The sequence below is a fragment of the Catharus ustulatus genome, chromosome 1, assembly GCF_009819885.2.
Source record: "Catharus ustulatus isolate bCatUst1 chromosome 1, bCatUst1.pri.v2, whole genome shotgun sequence".
In the NCBI taxonomy this organism is placed as follows: Eukaryota; Metazoa; Chordata; class Aves; order Passeriformes; family Turdidae; genus Catharus; species Catharus ustulatus.
The window spans coordinates 35,874,119-35,892,192 of NC_046221.1; the positions used below are offsets into that span (position 1 = coordinate 35,874,119).

At 42.0% G+C, this 18,074-nt stretch overlaps 1 protein-coding gene across 7 annotated transcripts in view; it reads left to right on the plus strand.

Moving 5' to 3' along the window:
- The window catches only part of CREB5 (cAMP responsive element binding protein 5), a 262,913-nt gene that overhangs the window by 237,749 nt on the left and 7,090 nt on the right, over positions 1–18,074 (plus strand). For 6 of the 7 annotated variants that reach the window (XM_033065361.1, XM_033065352.1, XM_033065342.1 and 3 more), the window contains 3 exons: positions 10,478–10,801; positions 15,925–16,152; positions 17,097–17,205. In XM_033065361.1, coding sequence (XP_032921252.1) covers positions 10,478–10,801; positions 15,925–16,152; positions 17,097–17,205 — 661 coding nt within the window. Of the gene's footprint in view, positions 1–10,477; positions 10,802–15,924; positions 16,153–17,096; positions 17,657–18,074 lie in introns of all 7 variants that reach the window. The other variant, XR_004418516.2, reaches the window with a different exon arrangement.

The following is an 18,074-nucleotide window of genomic DNA, read 5'->3' on the forward strand; positions in this document are numbered from 1 at the left end:
GTGCTTGTGTAAGTGCTTGTGTGCCTTTGCTGGTCTGGTTTCCCATTACCACATCTCCTCTGTAAGCTTCCTAGTAAGCAAGCTGGAAAAGCTTCCGAATCCTTCTTTTTCTAACACAGCAAGGAATGGGAGGCGCTGTGGCGTCTGAGATGGGAATGAGATCAGAGTGTTATGTTCTTGTTCAGAACGTGACATTTTTTTTCTGGTGCATATGTCAAATGAATCAGACAATGGTGGTGTCAGGAAGATGTATAATGCCGTCTGCAAGGCAGGGAGAGGAGACAGGAAGATGTGTTAAACGAGATGGTATTTATGCCTTTCTCACTAGAAGTACACAAGAAATATTTAAAAAGGAAGGTAGGGTAATAGCAGGAGCAACTGGATCATGCTTTTTGGACTCATTTGTGCTGTGAAGGACAGAGAGCACAGACAGATGACTGGTGTGCAGGAATTGTCTCTTCCCAGGATGCTGGCAGCTGCTTTGGGTCGGCGAAGAGGTGTCTGGTTCTAGCATCGCCCCATGCCCAGCTCACCCAACACTTGGTGCAGGTTGCTGTATGGACCCTCCTCCTATCTGTCCCAAAAAAGGCCACCTCTTCCAGGAATTTGGCCTTAGATGTTAATTTATGCCCTCTTTCCACTGGCAGGAGGAACAGTCCACAATGAAGCGAGGCAGGATACGCCATACCTGTCATTTGTTGCTGGAAAGGAAATCCTGCTTGTGTGACAGCCACTGCAACTGTGGGTCTAGCCGGGCCCCTGACCTGTGCAAATTTGTTCTGTATCCTGTGGTACATGCCAAGGGAAAGCCAAATCCAGCTGTCCAGAAATGACAGGTTGAGTCTGCTTACCAAGCAGAGAGCATCCTTCCCTTTGCTGGGGAAAGTGGCTGTTTTGGTTTGCTCTGACACATTACTCTGAAAAGCAGCATTGCCAAAGAGTAAACATGCCACACGCAAGAGAGTGAGCTGCTAATATATTGCATTTCACTAAGTCATTGCTTGTCAACTGAACCATGGGGAGTGTGTGAGGATGCATTCCTAGTCCTTTCAAACACAAAGTAAAACCCATTAGTGTAAATCACCAACTCCAATAAAAAAAGAATGGTTGAAGGCTTCATTCTTTTTCTCTCTTGTTTCCCACTGTAACTATCCTAAAGTGTATTAAAAAGCCTCGTGGCACTGATAGAGTAGGCAGCTGGTATCTGGTAGAGGCTTGAGAGGTTGCTGTTCCTGGAGCCTCAAGCGGCTTTGAAATTCAATGCTTCTGACCCAAGACACCACTGTTTGAAGGCAGCTGATACATGTGAGGTGGTGAAAAACAAGGCAGCAACTTGACCTGTTTATGGACAAAGAGGGATGGCATTGCAGGTGGAGAACAAAAGGAGGAGGGGAGCAGCTTGAGGGATGGAGTCAAGGGGACAACACGGGGAAATTAGGAAGGGCATAAGTGACCTTACATGGAGATGTAATAAACAGTACTTACAACACCGATGTGTTCTGTGCTGAATATTCATGATATCCATTCATATAACTCTCAGCATAAATTACATTTACTTTATAACCATGAAAATTAACACTAAATTAACCTGTTCACACTTTTTGTGGTTTATATCTACCTACTACATGCTATACAAGAGTGCATGTATTTAAAAAGCCACTAGACATTATGTTTTCACAGCTAGATAATTTAAAGCTGTCCACTGCATTAAAACGTTATTTTCATTCTTTTGGGTTAGATGAAGAAATAAAAGCTTTAAAAATGTGAAATAGCCCATGAGAACCCTCTCATTTTATATGTCTCTGTACTGTACTTTATATTCTAGTCATTTCTTCGAAAAAAAAAATCCATGAATGCTTTAAAAATGTTTCAGGAATCACTTACCTTTATAAATGAAGAAAAAAAATAACTTCACCTGAAACTGCATGGTAATGAGACAATGTCTAATTACCTGCAGTGAATTCTCCAGTCAGGCCAAGGGGCTAATGAACATCAATACTCTTTCACAGAGAGCCCTGGGATCTCTAATGGCTGTAAGTGGTCAGGGCTTCAGTTTTACATTTCACAGTCTGGTTGGTATAATCTTGAAACAAAATCTACAGACCAGATCGTGTCCTCTGTGCTCTCTGTGTGTGTGTGTGTGTGTGTGTGTGTGTGTGTACGCCCTTGAGCACTGCACATCTGGGATGAAATCAAAGGACTTTTAAGTGCACATGTATCCTATTTCTGGCTTGCTAGTAGCCCTTTAAATGTGCTGGGCTTAATCCAGGAAAAACGAGCATTCAAAAATTACACTAGTGCAGGAAAAAAATAAAAACCCAAGTTTTATGTACTTGGATGGCATTTTTCTTTGAATATGAATGACTTAATCATAATGAGCCTTAGTGAGAGGTGGGTGATGAAAGTTCAGAAATCTTCTGACAGGAAAGACTTTGAACCTGCCCTTCTTGTGTTCTTGGTGTGTGTTTTATACTCATGAGAGGGGAAAGGAAAGTAAAGTAAGTAATTTGCATTGTCATCAAAAAGCTGAAGTACATATTAAGGGGTCTCAAGGCTTCAGAGCAGTATTCTGTAGGGAGAAATTTTTGCAGTGCTAATCCCATCTGATCTCTGAGTATAGATTAAAATATGCAAACCTAGTGTTCCTTACAGTGTTAGAGTGCCCTGATTTGAGGATTTGGTCTATATCTGGCTTATATAGGAAATTCCCCAACTTCCTCTGAAATCAATTCCCACTTTTCTCATTAAATGCAATCATAAATGTTCGCTGTGTTCTCAGGCAACATATATATATATATATATATAGATACAGCAATGCAAGCGCTGTACAAACACTTTCCACTTGCATTGTCCTGGAGCATGGAAACATGATTTTAGAAACTTACTTGGAGTGTTTGCTTGCAGGAGTGACGAAGACCTGAGCTTCAACCCCCTCTGCCAGATACTTTCCTAAAAGTGTTTTATGTCCAATGCGAAGGAAGAATCTATGGTCCCTCACCTTGGCAATGAGCTTTAAAATGGATCTGAGAGAATAAATCATGAAGATGAACAGTACAGACTCAGGTTCCCTTAAGCTTAAGTTTTCTTAGTGTCTTAAGGATGTGATTAACAGAGTGATTTTATTGCCACCTCTCTTTTCTGTGTTTTCCACAGATGACAGCATAGCATGCATGGGAATAGCACACAGATTAATCTGGAGGACTAAGTAAGCAAAAGACTGACTATTTGGAGAGCTAGAATGGTGATTTGATATGTGCCTGCCTGCTGATAGCTTGCAACTCAGCCCCACAAAGCTGCTAGCTCAGTTTCTCTTGGTGGAATGGGGGATTGATTCAGAAGGATAGAGGTCAGAAAATGCATTTATTGAGATAAAGACAGTTTAATAGGTAAAGCAAAAGTCACACAGAAGCAAAGCAAAACAAGGAATTAATTCAATTCCATGAGCAGGCAGGTGTTCAGCCATCTCCAAAAGAGCAGGACCCCATCAATCATAATGGTGACTTGGGAAGACAAATGTCATCACTCTGAGCATTCCCCCTCTTCCTTCTGCTTCCCCTCACTTTCTATCCTGAGCAGGACATCAGATGCTATGGAACATCCCTTTGGTCAGTGGGATCAGCTGTCCTGGCCATGTCCCCTCCCAGTTTCCTGTGCACCCCATGCTGCTGGCTGGTGGGGCAGGACAAGAAGCAGAAAAGCCCTTGACCCTGTGCAAGCCCTGCTCAGAAATAACGAAAATGTTGCAGTGTATTATCAACACTGCGTTCAGCACAAATCCAAAACACAGCCCCATACTGGTTACTATGAAGAAAATTATGCCTGTCCCAGAAAAAAACAGTCAGCAGGTAATTAATTCCCAAGTGTCAGGCATTTTGCTGTCAGAAACTGGCCTCTCCAGGGGTAGGTAGCAGCTAAGTAGCTGCTTTTCTTTTGGACTCTGGCACACAGTGGGGAAAATCAGTCAGAAGTTGGTTGTATTTTTTGGATCCTTCCATTGGTATTGTATGTTGAAATCATATGACACCATTTGGCAGTAATAAATCACTTTGCTCTCTTTTGTGTGATTACATAATTAAATATCCCTTGTCATGGATCTACATGGAGGGATTGACTTAGACTTGGTGGGAATTAGGGGCTTGATTTTTTGAACTTTACATTTCCTGACTCCTGCGCAAATCAAATCCAGTTGTTTAATACTGATTTGAGAAAAGAATCATGAAAGAAATAGTATATGGTGAGAAATCTAAACCATACTTTCAGTGTATTTTCTGCCTTGATTATAATCTACTTGTTCATTAAAATGCATGTAGAATAGGAACAGAGAATTCAGTCTTTTTCTAATCCTTAAAAAGGTGGTGCATTGCACAAGGATAGTGCAAGGTGTTCTGAGATGAGCAGAAGGAAATTGTTGGGTGGAGCTGGGACATGAACTCACTTCTGTTTTCTGCTGTCCCTGGAGCTGTGGCTATTCTCAATGAAATGCCATCACCAGAAGATGGCAGTTCCGACAGAATATCCTGGCTTTGACCTGCACTGGATTACTTAAAACTGGCAGTCATGCAGAGAGTCGTCCGTCACTGGGGTTGATGTCAGCGTGGCTGCTCAGAGCTCCCCTGTGCCCCGAGCTCGGGGACACTGGAGCAGCTCTTGCAGCTGACCTGTCCTTGAGCAGCGTGGTGTCTATTAGTTTTATTAGCTTTGCTTGTGTGCAGTTGATTCTTGCTGCTTTCTGCTGAAGTTTAATTCAGTTTGCATTTGGAAATACAAGGGAGAAAATTTGCTGTTTTTATTAGAGGCTGAGCTGCACCAAAGGCTGGATGACAGTCCATTGTTCATGTTGTTACAAAATCCAACTAAGTAGGGAGGAAAGCACAAAAGAAGGGGAAAGTGTAACTCAGATTTGCCAAATAGCCTGAGAATAATTCAAAAATTAGCAATTTGGCCCTGTTTGCTGGCGAGTTGTGAATTAAATGTATCCCACTTTTCTCTTTACATTAGTGTAATGTGTCACTTCAGTTCTGGATTTCATGTCCTTCTCACACCTTACTCCTCCTTCCATCAATAGGCAGGACTGTATTTTACAGCACAAGAAATGTAGGAGAAAGCACTTAATGTGGCATCAGAGACTTTCTAATTGCCAGTCTCTGAAATGTGCTCATAAGTATCTGCAGTTCACTTATTGAGTGGAGATGAATCGCTTCCAATTTATTTTTATGAATGCGAGTGGAACATTTGTGAAGAGTGGTTCCTGTTATTTACACCGTGAAATGCTTGTCAGCAGCCAACCGTAATAGACCTGGGTGACATTTATGCTAAGATCTCTTGTCACAGTGATGGTTAAAGGAAAGGACAAAATTCAATGTAATGCTCTGAAATGTGCAGGGTGAAGTTCTGTTCACAGCTTTAGCTGTCACTGTCTTAACTGTGTATATTCATTTTGGGTCTGATGTTTAGAGTTAAAAGAAAAGCTTGACTACTACAGATGATAAAACAATATTAGTGACACTGAAGTCAGTGGTATGCTTGCCATGAAGTTTGGCTAATCAGCCCTGAGGTTGCTACTGAACTGCAGATGTGTGGCCATGCTTGATGTCTGTAATCCTTTCTGATTTCCCACCCTGCTCTAGACTCTTCTGTCCCCTGTGGGGAACTTAGTAAACCCTTGTGTAATAGGGACTAGAATCACAGTCACTAGTGCAAGAAAATATCTTTGAGATCATATTTCATGTGCCTTCCAGGGTCTGATATAATCTCCTGATAAGAATACCCCAGACAATAACTAGATACTGCAGCTGGCCTTGTCTCTTTGTAATTTTGTGGGATTTGGGCATGCAGATCAGAAGGGAAGAGAGCTTTTTTTTCTGAGTGCAGCAATGCATGCTTATTTTGAACAATTCAATCCTACTCAAAACCAGGATTCCATGTCTGTCCCAACCTAAAATTCGGCTGGGTATTATAATAGCCTATTGTTTGATGCAAGCACAGAGAACCTGAAAATTGAAGATTGTTGTCATTTCTCTATTGAGACATGAATGGGAGAAAGTTGTATTTTATAGTCATACACAGATTATGGCATATAATATGTATAGCCTGTTAAAAATATAACATAAATATTATAAATATTGTTTAAATCTTGTAAGTATTAGTATGCACATGAAACCCATAAAATTATTTGCATTTTTAAATGTGGGAAAAGCAACCTCCAAATTTACAGTTGTTTTTTTTTCCTTCTTTTAAGAAACTGAAAAAAAATGCTGTCTGTTTTTCACTAACAATTTTTGAGAAAGGAAGGTAGGGCAAAAACCAAGCCAACTTTGAAATACATGTCACATTTGAGGAAAATTAGAAAGCAATAAGGTCCAGAATAGAAAAAGTGTTAGGGAAGCTGACACTGTTTTTCATCCAGGATCTCAAATGCTTGAAGGCTATTTTTGGCAGATCTGGGGTTTGACCAAAGATGTTCAGTGTATAAGTTAGGATCTGTGCTGATAAAAGGAAGCATCAAGCAATTAACTGCACCATGATGCCAGTCTTTAGATGGAGGAAGCACTGTGAAAACTCTTGTTTCCAAAAACCCCCAACACTCCAGGTACAAGGATAACTTCTTTGAGGTGTTACTTTCATATGGCATTCAGTGGGGTATCTTCAGAGTAAATGTGTCAGAGAGGGGCATTGCCACAAGGAACAGTTCCCTGTTCTGTGTAGGGAACACAGCACTCATACCTGTGAAGTGCCAATATCCACTGTTTCTCTTTCCTCCTCAGCATCAAAGACAACAATATATATGCTTCTGACTTCCTGTAGGATCAAAAGGGAATTATATTTATTCACTTAATCAGAGGCAAAGCAGCCTATTCTCTGTGAAAGATTTCTCTTGTTGTCTGTGTCACTCACAGTCGTTTACTGAAATGTCATGACTGAGTGGAAAGCAACTATAACTGATGTTGGCCAGTATGTTAATTTGATAAAATAATAAAAATAATCAGTAAGGGCCAAGAGTCAGGAAAGGTGACTTGGCCAAATTCCTCTTGGTTTGGTGGGGATTTTTTTAAAAATTGCCTTATTAAAGAGAGAAAAAAGGGATTGTGCCCTAAAAAATCACTGGTCTGAGGTTAGCGGATATTTCATGTTTAGCTGAAAGCAGGTCTGAGTAGTGAGTCTTCTGTTTCAGTCTCAATTTGCAAACTCCCAGGTCCCTGTGGGCTTTGGTGAAGTCAGTCACACAGCTCCTGAAAAAACCAAATGGCCACAGAATTGGATCTTGGGTTACCATTTCATTCTAGAGGGGATTTGGTGGTGTCGTCAGTCCAGTGAAGCTCAATTTTTATGCCATCACTTTTTATTTGACACTAAACTAAAACAGCTGCTTGCAATTAGCACACATAAAAGAAACAATAACAAAACTGCAGCCTGCCCTTTGAGCACTACGCATACTCAGCGCAAAGAGTTTTCCAAGTTCTGGTGATTTTCCCTCCCTCTGCTCTAACTAAAACATCGAAAACAATTGATCTCACTGAAGACCAAAAGAAAAAAAAAAAAGTTTATCGTTCCCTGAATGTTTCTGATGGGCAGCAGAGACTGGTTATTGGAAAATTTAGGCTGCTCCAGATGTGGGCATGGACAGGATCTTGCTGCTGCAGAGCTGATCCAAGCATGAAGTTAAAGGGAGGCAATGGCTGTTGCTGCCCTGGGACAGGATGATGTAGAGAGCTGGTTTCTTACCAGAACTGGGATCCAGGGCAGCTGGCCCACCCTCCCATTGGGAACAGTGAACAAGGAGCTTGTAAAATACACAGACCAAATGGAAATGACCCCTATTGACTGAAACCAGCTGCATGTCAGACCTCTCACTGTCTCTCTTGATTTGCTATCTCAAATAAATGGATGTGGTAGAAGGGCTACAAAAAGAAAACAAAATAATTTATTCTCCTTGAAGTTGCACCACACTAGTAAGCCTCAGTTTTTACAGCTGAAAAAAAAAGTTTATTCACAGATTAATGTGAATAAGTCCTCCCTTTTTTTTTTTTCACTTTGAAACTCTGCAGTATAGAAGATATACTGTATTTTGGTTTCAGAGGTCTTTGACAAACAGACATGGTAGATTTTGTAAGGTATTTAAAACTACTGGCTAATGGGAGCTTGGTTATTTTGCATTTACATTCAGAAAACAAAGTTACAACTGCTTTGTTGGTGTTTTGTCTTAGACGTGCATGGTGGCTCAGCTCCATGAAAAACATCTTGGTGAGTTTTGAAAAAACATGACATAGAGAAAGATTTGACTTATTAATGCATTTGTCCCTATATTTTTCCTAATACACTCCTGGGTAACACCAGTTATTCTGAATATTGTGAGGAACTGCTTGCAGTAACTATGGTAGCACTTGAAGTTAGGAACATTAAGGAAAACAGCTGCTCCACTACTCCATTTGATGCCCAGGATGGGTTACTGCTATTGATGTTAGATTGCCCCCTGTTCTGACTTTAGAGGTAGAAAATTAGGTACTTAACCTCACTGGCACAGTCACCTATCAATTTTTGAGAAGATCCTCGGGATGGGACACATGCCATGTAGTTATGGTATGATAGACTTTTTAAAGGAAACTTCTTAAAAGACATCAATCTCGATTTCATTCTTGCAAACTGAGATACTGACGTGTTTTGCAAATATATATATATATATAATTTTTTTTAAGTCTTGGTAAACCAATTGATCATTAAGGAAGAAGTCACCAAATTTAGATGAATAGATCTTTTAGAGTGTCTCAGTAGAATGACCTTCATGAAGTCTGAAAAAGTACATGGATATAAAAACTTGAGGATGACACTTTGAATTGAATGTTACTTCTTTTTTCCCTTCCATAACCTTCTGTTTTTCCCCTTAAGAATTAGTTTCTTTCGCACTCACAGTTGTACACACTCAGTACAGTAATGGCTTTGAACATAGAAGCCTTTACCTGTGGCCTTGCAGTGCTGCAAGAGACAGATGTTATTTCAATACAAAAATAGATTGAAATACCCATCTATATGTTCTGAGTGTCCTGGCAGTCACTCTTTTTGCTTTAAAGACAGAACCAAAATGCAGTTCAGCCTGGCCATGCTCCCCTGCTAGCATTTTTGATCACATAGGTTTATAGGATCTTCGTACAATCATCTGTGACCCACAGATAGATATTGCTATGAGGAAAGCCTCACCTCTCTGCCTCCTACCATTCACCTCTCTGCCTCCTACCACTTCATCTTTTTGCTGGCTGTCCTATGGCGACGTCCTACAGATGAGCTCTCTGCTATTCATTCTATCCTCTGGTTGGATAATGAATTATGAGGTAGTTGATGGGTTATTCAAATTGTGCTGTTCTGGCATCAAGTGATACTATGCACCTCCTTCCTTTCTTTTTTATCTTCACATTTTCTGCTAATTACTTGCATTAGTGAGAGTAAATCAATTGACTTCTTTGAAAATATAAAGAGTTAAAGAGGTCTTGGGTGGCTGCCTACACATAATGTTCTATGTTGAGCAAGAAGCAGAACCATGGATGTGCAGGAGGTTTCTATGGGTATGGAAGAAACTCTTCTCTTAGCTGGCATGTGTGAGGCTCTGCCTTTGACACAGTCTTGTAGGAGGCCAGCAATTTCAGTAGTCCAAGGGTCAGATGGCACCAGCTAGGTGTCTGGTACAGCTCATGGCTTTGGGATGACCTTGTGATTGTGCCAAAAGAGAACTTTTATACACTGTATTTCTGCAACATCCTTTGTACACAAAGGCCTTATGCTGCCGTCCAGAATGTTTCAGCTTTTCCTACTGGCCTTTAGTTGTGTTCAGGTAAAAGTGAACAAATACCATTGATACTAAGGAAAGTCTTGCCCTGGTCAGATACCAGGGCCCAATCCAGTGACATATGGTGTACAAAACAGAGAGAGGTTAGCACGTGATAAAAGGACAACACACACTTGAACTTTTCAGCAAAGAAGGAGGATCAGGTTGAGGCCACCCTCATTATTTTCCCATCTTTATGATGAAAGAACAGGTTGGGTACCAGTACACCTGAATTTGAAAAACACATCAATGCAATGTATTTTCCAATGAGTCTTTTAAATAATATCTGAGGTAAAAACAAGATAGGCACTTTGTTGCATCTTTCTTTTAATCAGACTTTCATTTTTAGAAGTTGTGAGAGTACAAGCTTTATGAAGGTAACCCTACTAGCTGGCCAGAGAGGTAGACATTTTTCCCCAGAAGCACAAGTAGGAAATGTGTAACTGTTAAATTTCAATTGTAACTTTAAATATTTGCAGTAGAAAACTAGATTAGAGCCCAAGAATATGTTCTTTCTCAAACTGAAGTAAGATGCCTTTTATCAAGAGAACAGCACTAAATAAATCTCAAAACACAAGACAAGGCACCATTTCTGCAACAGCATTTCTGATTGATCAGATCAGCATGTACGAATGTTGAAATTTCTGCCTTGTTCTGTTCCAGAGATTGAAGGCAGCACTGACTCATCATCCTGCCGCCATGTCGAATGGGAATATGAACACCATGGGCCACATGATGGAAATGATGAGCTCGCGACAGGACCAGACACCGCACCATCATATGCACTCACATCCTCATCAGCACCAGACTCTGCCACCTCATCATTCATATCCCCATCAGCACCAGCATCCAGCACACCATCCTCATCCTCAGCCTCACCACCAGCAGAACCATCCCCACCACCACTCCCACTCGCACCTTCACGCACACCCGGCACACCACCAGACCTCACCGCACCCACCGCTGCACTCGGGCGGACAAGCACAGGTAGACCTCCGTGTCCTGCTGCATCCCTGAGTTCTGCTGTCGGGTGGAGTTAAAGCCTGATCTCAATATTGTTTCTTCATGCATGCATGTCTTGTTAGATACAAGCCCCTTGGGCTGCTTGTAAATGTCTGCTAATGGTGATAGGGATGCTCAAACTTTATTTAGAAAATGGAGTGAAGCAACAACTTGTTTTGCTGCCTAATTTATTAGACATTTGTAATTTCTTACTTTATAAGGAGCTCCAAGGCTTTTCAGTGCTTTGAGCTCTGCAGATTGCCACATATCCTTTTAAGGATGAGGTTTATTACAGTGATTGGCATATTATATATGTTGCTTAATATGCTTGAATCCGAACTTCCCAGGCCAACATTTAATAAGCTGCATGAGTTCTACCTGCAGAAATACATAACAAAGTCTTTAGTGAAAGGAAATGGCATTGGTGTGAGTGTGTTTGGCTAGCGGGGTATCCAAGACTGGAGATATTAGAAGTAGTTCTAAGTTAGGATACATCATCTTAGAAAAGATTGAATTGTCAGACCCTGTGAAGAGGACAGACATCTGCATAGAATGAGAGAAAGACTGGCTGTAAGTGCAGACAACTGTTGGTGCATGTTGTGGCAGGAGAAAAAAGAGGGTGAAGCCAGTCCAAGGAGAAAGGCTTAAACAAAGAAGGCAATTTAGACATGTATTCATGTGACAAGTCAGTGAAGGTCTCCACTGAATGAGGTGGAGGACTCAATTTTTTGGACCAGGTATATCAGCTTCAGCAATTTGGATAATTCGATGTCTGAACTGAATGTTTCTTTAACTACTCAGCTAGTGAGGACAAACTTTGGAAGAGTCATTTTTACAAGAGGAATTCTATTAATGTCTTAAGATGATAGGCTCCTGCATCAGGATTACACAAGAAAAATAAAGCTCTGGGGGCAGTTACTGTGACAGGTCAGGTCTGGAAAGCAAAGTTAAGGAAGACAAACAGGCAGCACATGGAATATAAGGACAAAGAGGAATGCCAGCCATAAGAAGTTCAATCTGTGAAGTATTGTGTTGCTTGGAAATACCTTTCAGACAAGCTCTTAGAAAACATTAAAGAAAATAAGACTATTTGGCTGACATCCCAGTGTCCCACAACATTAACTATTTACTAACATCTAGCTTTATTACTGTAGAGTCTGGAAGCACATGGGATTTCCCTGAAGTATTTGCTAATGTAAAATGAATTGTAAGCTTTAGAGAAACCATCTAAGTAAGAGAGGAGCAGACTCCCCTGTGAGAAGATGTCCAGAGCTTTCCTAAGTTTACCTCAGTTTTTACTTTGTGAATTCAATTATTTTCCCATCTGTTAATGAGTTATTTTCCTTGGAGTTGTTTAAAAACCCCAATAAATAGACATCATCTCATATCAGAGAGACCAAAAGTAACCTGATTGCTGTACTGGGGATCCCTGAGAGAGTAAGGATAAAGTTGTGCTTAGTCAACAGAGGACTCCATGTCATGGGGGAAGTCACTTAACCTTCATTGAGGGGTTAAGAGGATAAACATGTTAATGCAGTTGAGGGCATCAGATCCCATGGTATGGAGCACTGCTGCAAAACATCCATAGCACCGCTTTAAATGGATGAAGAGAAAACTACCAGGGAAGACAGCTACCATGGGGAAGCAAACCTCACAGTTTTAAGGATAAGATCAGTAAGCCAAGGGCCTTCCTCTAGACCCACTTGAACAGGGACTCTGACTTTCTTACCCAGTTAGGACATCTTCAGCTTCTTGTGTTTTGTATTCCCTGCTAGGTAGGCATCACAAAAGACCCTCAGGCAGGCAAGAAGAGCTACAGGCACATGGGTAGGTGGACTGACTGGCAGCCAGAAAGCTGTGTCAGGGTCACCCTGTGTCCAGCACCACACAGTCTCTAGAGCTGGGTCTGTGCAGTCAGATAAGCTTTGCCATGCACAGCCTGTTGTCTGGAGGCAACATGGGAGGCAACCCATGGGAGACCAAGGAGATCTTCACCTTGTCCAGGGGTGTAAGTGTCACCAAGCAAATAAGACAGAGTAGGAATCTCAGGGTCAGTAGCTCCCCCAGGCAGCAGAGCTCTTGCTGTGCATCTGCTCCTCTGGTGCCAAGGCAATAGCGATTCCTGAACAGATGCATTAGAGGGGAGAAAAGAAGGGCTTGCTAAATAATAACCACATAGTTATTACTTTCAAAGCTCATCTATAGTCCCCATGGTAATGGCCTCTTTGGGGATCAGATTGCTCCAGCAGACGTTAATTTTATGGTGTGATTTTCTAATTATTAACCTCCTTATTCTTCTGAGCCAGATTCTTCCATTCCAAATCACCTGCCAAGTGACAGCATGGTCCATGCTGCTGTAAGCGGCATACTCCCATGCTGAGACTGGTGTTATTCTGCACCGAGCCCTTCTGTAATGTTAGAATTCATTTCATGCTTTTCAGCTACCATTTTGATACACAGGAGCCCAAGGCATTATGCTTTCATAGAACAAGTGAATGGGCATTAGTTTTGTGGTAAATTGCAAAGAACAAAAATAAATATTGGATAAAAGTAGAAATCAGCTTCTGATAGGTATCTTTCTGAGAAAGAGAGATATTTTACCAAGTTCTAGCTATGCTGCCTTAGCTACTACAAAAATTATACTGTTATTCTGCATTGGTCCTCTAAAGAGTTCTTTATATCAAACTTGCCAGAGTGATAGCTCAAGCATAGTTGGGGTTTGGATGCCATTTCATTTTCTTAGCTGTCCTATGTTTGTCTTCATTAGGGATATGTGATTAGCATCCTCTAAGAGCACCAAAATTAACTGACATTTTTATATTTAGTTCATTTTCTTTCTTATGTCCTAGTCAGGGCAATGAAATCCTGCTAGAGAATGATGCTTAAATGGTACTAAGATGTAGTCTAACATATTTCAGGGTTAAGAGCTATCAAGTAAGAGTCAGTTAATTATCCCACGTGACATTAGGAGTGTAATAATGGCAGCCCTTATAATTAATATCTTCCTGAGATGGAGAGAAGATTTTGTTGTTCTGAAAATGCACTCTGACTACCCAGAGACTGCCTGGTATATTCTGAAGACAAAATTACTCACTAGTTTTTCAGGAGAAAATGGCCACATGAGAGGAATTAAAAAAATAAACAAACCATATAGTTACATTTTTCAGCCTTTGTACCAGACTTCATTGAGAGAGTTAAGAAACAAGAATTTTTAAAGCTGAATGGAAAAGGAGTAAAAAGGATAAGGAAACATAAATAACAGATCTCTGAAGTCTGGAAAGGTTTTATGTGTGAGAAAATGAAAGGTCTTTGATGAGATGTCGACATTAAAAGGTACTTCTGAGACCTCTGTACTCAGACATGCTGCTAAAGAGGCAGCATGCCCAGTCCTGGTGGACAGGGAGCAGCTGGAATCCCTTGGCAATGGTCTCCTGGCAGAAGTCAGGGGATGCTGGTGAGAATGGAGGCTGTGCCCACTGCAGCTGCCACAGACCTGGCACTCCAACCCTCATTGTAGACAGCGTGTTGAAGATTTTATCAGCAAACATAGGGAGTTCATGCAAGCTGAAATTTAAAAAATCAGACAGAAAATGTAGGGTGGCTTATTTATTTTTAGAAGGTTATTCTTAAAGAATTTTTTTTTTCTGCTCCTGTGAGATTCCCTGACAGTGCAACATAAAGCTGGGAATAAATCTGGCTTTATGCAAAAAGAGTTATCAGATGTACAGAATAATTACACATAAAATTGCCACTGTAATTGCCACAAGTCAGCTGGGGGAGGGAGCAAACTAGATTCTAGACAGAAAAGCCACCTCAACTTCGCAAGACTCAAGACGATAGTATCATTTTAATTGAGACAGACGGAGGTGTTAGGCAAACACGTTAATTGCGGCAATTGAAATTCAGGGCTCAGTCTGACAAAGCACTGAGTACATCCACTCCCCGGAGTCAAAAGGAAGCACCTTGGAGGTTTGGGCCTTTGCCAGAACAAGAGGGTGAATTTTGAGTCAACAATTCAAGTTTCCAGACTGTTCCCCACTGTGCAGGAGTGGCAGCAGCAACATGAGCTGAGTGTGAGCAATAGGATCCATGGACTGGGTTCCCAGACCCCAAGCAGAGGGAGAGAGAGCCTTGCAGCCTGGGTGCCACAGAAAGGAAGGAAAGTAGTCCAAAAGCTTATTTCCAGGCAGATGAACATTAAATCTGGTACTGGTTCCTGAGAGGAACATGGGAACATTCCATCTGCCCAGGAATCAGTTGGAGAATAGTTTACATGGCGCTGCCCCCACCATGCACCTTTTCTGTAATATTGTGGGCCAGTTACTTTCAGGGGCAATATCAATACTCCCCTGCATTGGAAAAGCATAAATACGTGGTTTTTTCCATAGTTTTGGAGCAGTGGACTGGATGTGGTGTTCTTCTACTCTCAAAGCCAGGGATAAACTGAATTTTAAAAAGTATAGCATCCACAGCACAGAGGTCAAATGGGAACTGATAAGAGGAATATCCCTTATCTACACAGTGCAGGGACATCAAAACACAGGTTCAATCTAAAGCCTTTCATTCCCCCTGAGGGGCAGTGAAGTCTGCAATCCCAGCCCACAGCTTCCCAGCTCCACGCAGGCGCAAAGAGCTCTGAGGCTCCTGGCTCCAGACATGGCAAAGATTGAGGTGGAGATGGTGAAGCTTGGGAAATAGAAATGGTCTAAAATTTTGGAGGCAACTGGGGGTCAAAGGGTGAAGGAGAGACACAGAAATTAGACCACTATAGCCCTCTGCTTCGCTTAAAAGATCCTGAGAGGAAACTGGACATTCCAGGTTTGAAAGAGTTGATGGCAGAGAATGCACCCAAGTGAATGTTTTTAAGAACTCAAGGGAGAAAAAAGGTTCAGAGGATCATTTAAAAAAAAAAATCTCTCCTTTGACCATGGCTAGGATTTGCCAGCAGCTGCTTTCAGTGGCACCTGGTGCAGCTTTTGACTTAAGCCCATTGCAGACCTTGCTGGGGAGTGGGCAGAGTGCGTGAGATTTCCCTTCCCATTTCAGCATCCCCCTGTGTAACCTCCCCGCCATCGGCAGCCCCTGCAAAAGGTGTTCTTGCCCTGCAGGTTTCGCCGGCAGCGCAGCAGATGCAGCCCACGCAGACGGTACAGCCACCACAGCCGACTGGAGGCCGCCGGAGGAGGGTGGTGGACGAAGACCCAGATGAGAGGAGGCGGAAATTTCTGGAAAGGAACCGAGCCGCTGCCACGCGCTGCAGACAGAAGAGGAAGGTCTGGGTGATGTCACTGGAAAAGAAAGCAGAAGAGCTCACCCAGACAAACATGCAGCTTCAGGTGCGAGCCACTGTCTGCGCCCCTGAAGACACAGAGGGGCTCTTTGTGCTTGACTGACGGTGCCTTTGGAGCTGCCCCCGCACAGTCAGCTCCTAGCGGAGCTCAGGCATAATCAGTCTGTTAATCAAGATGTGTGTGCTTCAATTAAAGAAATAATTACATTTTACTGGGATAAGCCAGGAAAAAGCTGTCTTGGGATTTAGAAACCGTCACTAGATGGAGTTGTATTTATTTTCTTTCCTTGTCACTGCTTTTCGTGTGGAATTTTTGAAGTGCCATTAACATGTCTGTTTAAAATTTCTTCAGACCAGGGCATGTAGTTAAACCCTCATTCAAAGCCAGCAAGCTAGAAGCACAAGTAGATCAGTCTATCAGTGAGGAAAATGAACTGGATAGATGAAAATACCACAAATACAATAATAAAATTCTTCCTTACAGTGTTGTCCTTTCTATGATAGGCAGAGTACTTCTGTTTTATGCAGAGGTGTGCCGGTGCGCTGCCAAGGGCAGAAAATCATTTGTAGAATGGCCCTCCTCCAAAACATTCTCCCACAAAACTCAGAGGTGTGAGCAGCACCCAGGCACTGGCAGCACCTGAGCTATGGGTGACGGCAGTCCTGCCACAGTGCCCCTGAGCATGGCAACAAGGCCTTTGCCCCCATGGGTCTGCCCCTGGCCTCGTACAGAGAGCCCCAAGTAGACTGAAACATTGCCTTAAGTATCTCTGGTGTGTGAAGTTAGTCCATTTGTCAGACTGCCTTCAGAGGCTACAAAATAATGTCACTGACAAATGTTAACATAAAGCTGCCACACAAGCACCTGAATGCCTTTTTTGTTCAGTTCTCTCGAAGTTATGGAGCAGGTTTTGCGTTCTCGGGTTTAAGCTTTGCAGAGTAGCCTGGTTTAAGCTTTGTTGCTAACCAAAGTCTGTCTTTCTTCTCTAGAACGAGGTTTCCATGCTGAAAAATGAGGTAGCACAGCTGAAACAGTTATTGTTAACACATAAAGACTGTCCAATAACAGCTATGCAGAAAGAATCACAAGGATATCTAAGTAAGTAGCTGGTATGTTTGCACTGTCTCCACACTCCTCACAGGAAAGCAAACCTTCCAATTCTTCCCTCCAGAACCCCTTCCTGGTCATATTATCACTTGAACCTGTCTTCTCAAACATCATCCAAGCCATCCAATCTCCCGCCCTTATTTATCCAGCCCCGCTCAAAACCAAAAAAGCCCCGGTTTGCATCCCACACAGCAGAGCTAGTCTTCCCCACCCCTCCTTTCGGCAAGGAGATGCACACGGATGGACGCTCACTCCCCTGTGGAGGATCCTGCTTGAACTCACAGCTCCAAACCTGCAAGAGTCCTCCTGGGCATGGTGCTGCCAGAACCTTAAAATAACTCTCAAAAGGAAAGTTAAAAAGGAAAACATTACAGTCCCCTCCAGCGAAAATGGTACTGTGCTCTGACAGTGGCACAGACCAGGCCTGGCGCAGGTTTTCAAGGTTTGTTAACTCTTTTTTAACTCTCATCTTTCTTTCTTTCTTTCTTTTCTTTTTTTCCCCTCCCCCAAAATTCTCACCTAACCGAGACTTTTAATCAATTTTTTCTAGTTGATGCACTTTGTGAGTGTAGTAATTTACAGACAAATTCTGTGTTTCATTATAGAATGGTTCAGAAGAGCCTCAGAGTTTGCTAGATTGTGATATTGTCTTAAAATAGAGACAATTTCTGTCTCCTCTGCATCACTATGCATCTGTCTCTTTAACAGTACTCAAAGAAAAAAATATATAATTGCATTACATGCCTATCAGCTGTTGCTCGAATTAGATTTTCTGTGCTGCAGTGCACTGCACTCTAATTTTGATTCCTGCTGGAACAAATAAAGCATTTAAGCATCCCAACTGATTTTAAAGACCTTAA